Source organism: Neophocaena asiaeorientalis, unplaced genomic scaffold, assembly GCF_003031525.2.
Source record: "Neophocaena asiaeorientalis asiaeorientalis breed wild unplaced genomic scaffold, Neophocaena_asiaeorientalis_V1.1 scaffold150, whole genome shotgun sequence".
Classification (NCBI taxonomy): domain Eukaryota; kingdom Metazoa; phylum Chordata; class Mammalia; order Artiodactyla; family Phocoenidae; genus Neophocaena; species Neophocaena asiaeorientalis.
In genome coordinates this window covers 6,166,863-6,172,001 of record NW_020176571.1, presented here as the reverse complement: position 1 = coordinate 6,172,001, position 5,139 = coordinate 6,166,863, and the positions used below count along the sequence as shown (strand labels likewise).

At 55.9% G+C, this 5,139-nt stretch overlaps 1 protein-coding gene across 1 annotated transcript in view; it reads right to left on the bottom strand.

Moving 5' to 3' along the window:
• Nucleotides 1-1,203: 1,203 nt before the first annotated feature.
• The window catches only part of USP5 (ubiquitin specific peptidase 5), a 12,785-nt gene continuing 8,849 nt past the window's right edge, over nt 1,204-5,139 (bottom strand). The window contains exons 14-20 of the mRNA XM_024733295.1: nt 4,920-5,008; nt 3,979-4,101; nt 3,265-3,408; nt 3,034-3,179; nt 2,661-2,814; nt 2,453-2,537; nt 1,204-1,826 (exon numbers count right to left, since the gene is read on the bottom strand). Of these exons, the coding sequence (XP_024589063.1) occupies nt 1,733-1,826; nt 2,453-2,537; nt 2,661-2,814; nt 3,034-3,179; nt 3,265-3,408; nt 3,979-4,101; nt 4,920-5,008 (835 nt within the window). The 3' untranslated portion in view covers nt 1,204-1,732. The remainder of the gene's footprint in view (nt 1,827-2,452; nt 2,538-2,660; nt 2,815-3,033; nt 3,180-3,264; nt 3,409-3,978; nt 4,102-4,919; nt 5,009-5,139) is intronic.

Genomic DNA, 5,139 nt, shown 5'->3' with positions numbered 1-5,139 from the left:
CGCGTTGCGAGGTTCTGACGTTATCACCATTCTTGTAGCAACGTTGCTGGGCTGTCGGGGGCTCACAGTCGCTTCAGCCGCAATTGCCAGACTTTGGGGAGAAGGCGAGAACTGTGCGCCCGGCAGGCACTCAGAGGAGCCCCAGCTTCACGGCTGCAGCCCCCCAGAGGGCCAGAGGGATCCCGAGGGGGGAGCTGGCTGCAGGCCCGGCCACTCCACTCCCAGGCTTGGCCTCAGAGCCCTGAGGGGCATCTCTCCCAACTCTGGGAAAATGAACCCCCTTCCCCCATCGGAGCGGCCACATCCCTGACTGCTGAGCAGGCACCTTTGACCTAGCAGGGCGAGCCCAGCCCAACAGAAACTGGGCAAGTAACAGGGTTCAGAGGCGGAGGGACGGCCCACGTTGGGTGGAGACGGTGCAGCTAAGAAAGAGGCAGTTCAGAAGTCTGCCCTGACACCAGGAGTACCCCACTTTTTAAAAAAACTTTATTTTATTATATATTTATTTATTTATGGCTGCGTTGGGTCTTCACTGCTTCGCGCGGGCTTTCTCTAGCTGCGATGAGCGGGGGCTACTCTTCGTTGCGGTGCGTGGGCTTCTCGTTGCAGTGGCTTCTCTTGTTGCGGAGCACGGGGTTCAGTAGTTGTGGCTTGCGGACTCTAGAGCGCAGGCTCAGTAGTAGTTGTGGCACACGGGCTTAGTTGCTCCGCGGCATGTGGGATCTTCCCGGACCAGTGCTCGAACCCGTGTCCCCTGCATTGGCAGATTCTTAACCACTGCACCACCAGGGAAGTCCATGGAGTACCCCACTTTTTACTCCAGCGGGCCAAGGCCTGACAAGGGACTGCAGGGCCTGGGGCCCAGGGCTCCCTAGCCACTGGGGACGTTTGGGAGGTACCCATTTGGGCCCCCTCTCCTGTGATGGCTGGAAGGGAGGACTCTTCACCCCATCCGTGCTCTGTGTCGCCCCACTCCACTTTTCTTCATCTGACAGCCCGCACCCCTCAGCTTTCCTCTACTCCCCCAGTGCTCACCTCACTCACCCCCCAATCTCCCAAGAGCGCTAGAATGGTAAAAAGCACAGAACTGCCTACGAGGGGGCACGAGGGTCAAAGGGCTGGGGCCGGGAGTTTTCAGAAACTGGCCCTCCTGCTAACCCCAGGGGGTTAACAGTTTCCCCCAAGTTATCAAACAGGACACGATTGAACCATTGTACTTTTATTCACATCCTGTATTTTGGCATTTTCCAGAGGACAGGGGAGAGACAGGGTGGGGAAAAGACTGAGGCAGGAGGGTGAGGGGGGTCCCCATTTCCCTTATGTCCCTCCTTGCCTGACCACACGGGGAGCAAACACAAAGTGGGGAGGGGAGGCACAGAAGCCCCCTCCTGTGGAAGAGGCTGCACAAAGCTACACCCACACCACACACACAAACAAGCCCGCTCCACGCCAGGCCGGCAGGATCACAGAGAAGCAGAGCACTATGGGGTCAAGGGCAGGAAAGCTACAGTCTCCTCACAGACAGGCAGCCGGCCCCTCCTGTCCCCTTCCTGCTCTGTCCCCAAAGTCTCCCGAGCGCCCCCCGCTTTGCTTGGCCATTCTCCCATGGCCACTAGCTTCTTCCCTGCTGCCGGGGACGAAAAGAAAAAGGGTAACAGGGCAGGGGGGCACCCAACCCTCATGCTGGGTGGTCTGTCCCCCACCCTCAGTGGTAAGGGCTCAGGGCAGGCTCTTAGCTGGCCACTCTCTGGTAGAAGTAGATGTAGCCCAGGTCCTTGGGCGGCTTCTCAGAGGCACACACTTTCTGGTCATTGTAGATCACCCATCTGGGGAAGGGGGTGGGGGAAAAGGATGAACAACCCGGGCATTCTCAACTCAGTCTCTCTGACGTGGCCCCTGGAGTTGACCCTGGTGACTCTGGGGCAAAGGCTCGCCCCAACATTCTCTGCCTCGGTCCCCAAACCTACAGTCCAGCTGCCACCTGTCTCAAGGGAACGTCCTAATCTCACAGGGTCATTCCTACTCTACTCGGTGTCTTCAGACCCTGTGGTATCTTTACAGCCACCTGCACCCATTCCTTTTAGGTAGGGATCAGCAAGCTTTGTCTGTCAAGGGCCAGACAGGAAATGTTTCAGGTTTTGCAGGCCATCCGGTCTGACACAACTACTCAGCCTGCATGTTGCAGCGTGAAAAGAGCCACAGGCAATACATAAACGAGTAAGTGTGGCCATGCTTGTAAAAGCTTTATTTATAAAAGCAAGTGGCGGGATTCAGCCCTTGGGCCCTAGGTTTGCCCATCTCTGCCGTCAGGCTTTCTGCCAATTTCTGGTGAATTTGCGCCATCACCAGGCAATGCCTTGTTGTCCCTCACAAATATTCTAGGACTTCCAGGATGCCCCTCCCCATCCCCAGAAACACTGCCCCATTCAAAAGGCACGTGCTGTCCCCTCACCTGCCTTCCTTCTTGACGTGGCATACGTAGTGACCACACATGGTTGAGGTGCCCATGTGACTAATGAAGGCGAAGAGCTGATACTCTAGGGAGGGAGGGGGAGGGGAGGAGACAGTGAGGGCGGATGCATCCAGCAGCTCACACCCAGGACGGGATTTCAGGGAGTGTGGATCAGCCCCCGCCCGTCCTGTTTCCTGGGGACACTCACTTCCAGGACCGTCCCGGACTTTAGGTCCCACCGGTATGGACTCGGAGATGGAGTCGGCAGCTGAGCGGCCCTCGGAGATGTCCATGGCAGCTTCCGCGTCCAGGTCGTCTATGTGACTGAAGATCCAGTCCACAGCCCGTTCTAAACTATTATTCTGGGAGAGGAGGGAAGCGTTACTTTTTATTTTTTAGCCAAGTCAGGGTCAAGAAAGCCCCCAGTGAAGGCCTCTGCTCCCTTATCACAGCCACTAAAGGGCAGAGCCCCAGACTGGCCGTACCACACAGGTCATCCTCGGTCTTGCTCACGAGGGATGGAACCTCGCTCCCACCCGCTTCTTCCCACAGGTCCCGCCCTCATCTGGGGGCGCCCATACCGTGGCCCGCAGGGCTTTCAGGGCCTGGTCCCGGGAGAAGCCCATGGAGACGATGGTGGTCACACAGTCCTCTGGCGGGGGGTCAGCTGCAGCGCTTGTGGAGCCGGGCCCACTGGAGCCAGGCAGGATAAGGGGGTTTGCAAAATCTGCAGATGTGAAGGGGTTGAAGTGTTTGCGGGAGGGTGCTGGCCCTGCCTGCTCACCACCCCCCAGCTCCCCAGCTCTGCTTACCTGGATCATCCATGTGCGACATGACCCAGTTCATGGCGGCCTCGGCCCCGCTGTTGCCCGTGTAGTAGACGGCTTTGCGGCAGGCGTCCATCGGGAAGCCCATCTCCACCAGCTGGATGATGACCGATTCATCCAACATGGGCGCTGTTGGCGGAGAAGCGCGGGCACAGAGGCCTGACTCCTTGGGCCACTCCCTGCCCCTCCTCGCTCCCACAGTCCACCCCCAGCCCTCTTCCAGCCACCCGTTCCATGTGTTTTTCCTCCATGGCCTGGCACCTTATTCCAGAACTAAAATGACAAAACGACATCACGTGTGGCCAGCAGTATCCTCAAGGTACAGAACTGAGGCTAGAGGTCCCCCGGGGAGCCCCTTCCTTGCCCATTCTTTCAGAACAGGCCATTTCTGGAGTATGATAACCTGCCCCCGCCCCCACCCAACTCGAGGTGAACGAGGGCAGAGGCCATTAGCCAGCCACACAGAGGATGTGGCTGGGGGTGCTCTATTGGTCCTCACGTCCATCAAGAGGGCAGAGGAAATTTGAAAGGGAGGACAGGAGAAACACAATGGACAGGGACAAGGGGAGGCAAGCAGAGAAGACCCCCATCAGCAAGGGAAAGAGACAGGCAGGAAGAAGAGTCACTAACATGTCGGAGAGGAGAAGTGAGGGGAGCAGAAGGAGTCTTCGTCTTCGTTGCCATAGAAACCAAGGCTACCTTTGGGCTCATCCGGAGTGACCAGGGGTGGGGCAATGTCGGGCAGCTCCTCCTCTCCAGGCTGCAGCCCTGTGCCCCTCAGCTGGGAGATGTCGAGCTCCTCTGGCATCTCGATGGATACATCTGCAAGTGGAACAGCAGGACAGAGGTCCCCTCAGCAGCTCCCCGAGGCCCTCTGGGTATAAGCACTCCAGGGAGCTCAAGCCCCTGCCCCCATCCTGCTCTGTGGTAAGATGCTGCTCAGAGCAGGACCCACTGCAGGGTTCTCAGTGTAACAAAGATCATCACGGGCCGGGGTTCAGGAGACCAGGATTCCAGTCCCGGATCTACCGGCAACGAGCCACGAGCCAGGAAGGGGCCTCCGAATGCGCCCCAGAATGACTCTATACTTCCGCGGGGCTCGACTTATCTAGGCAATGAAGTGAATTCTGCAGTTCGCAAAGTCATCAGGGGCCTGTAAGGCCCGTGAAAAACTGTTTCAAGATTATCAAAATGAAAGCATCTTACCAATTACATAAAACTACAAAGATAACTTTCGGTTTTAGGTCATAACTATAAAATCGAAGAAGTGTTCAACAACAAGATCCTACCGTACGGCACAGCAAACTGTATTCAGTATCTTATGATAAACCATAATGGAAAAGAATATGAAAAAAAAGGCATGTGTATATATAACTGAATCACCTTGCTGTACAGCAGTAATTAACACAACGTTGTAAGTCAACTACACTTCAATTAAAAAATGTAGTGAAAAAAGTAAAAAATCAAAGAAGTCTTAATGTTTTTAGTCAGCGCTTTTCAAACTAGACACATTTTGAAACATCTAAGGTAATGTTTCCCCTTTCGGAGGGAAGTTGGAGAAGCATTAGTTGACGTGTTAAGGCCCCCTCTTTTTCTAGCACTTTCTGCTTAGCCTCCCTCGCTCGTCCCAGCCACCATACCCAGTTTCTTGGGCACCCAGTCTAAGCCGAAGGTGAACTTCTTGATCTGGATGACCAGGTAGTCAGGGAATGAGGCAAATCGCGTGGTCCTAGGGAAGAGAGAACGTCCTGGTACCCAGAGAACCTCTCCTGAAAGCCCCACCCCGGGTTCAGCCTGTCATGGATAGAAGCCCTAACAGCCCAGAAGACACTCCATATTCTTTTCTTGCCCTGGTCAGGC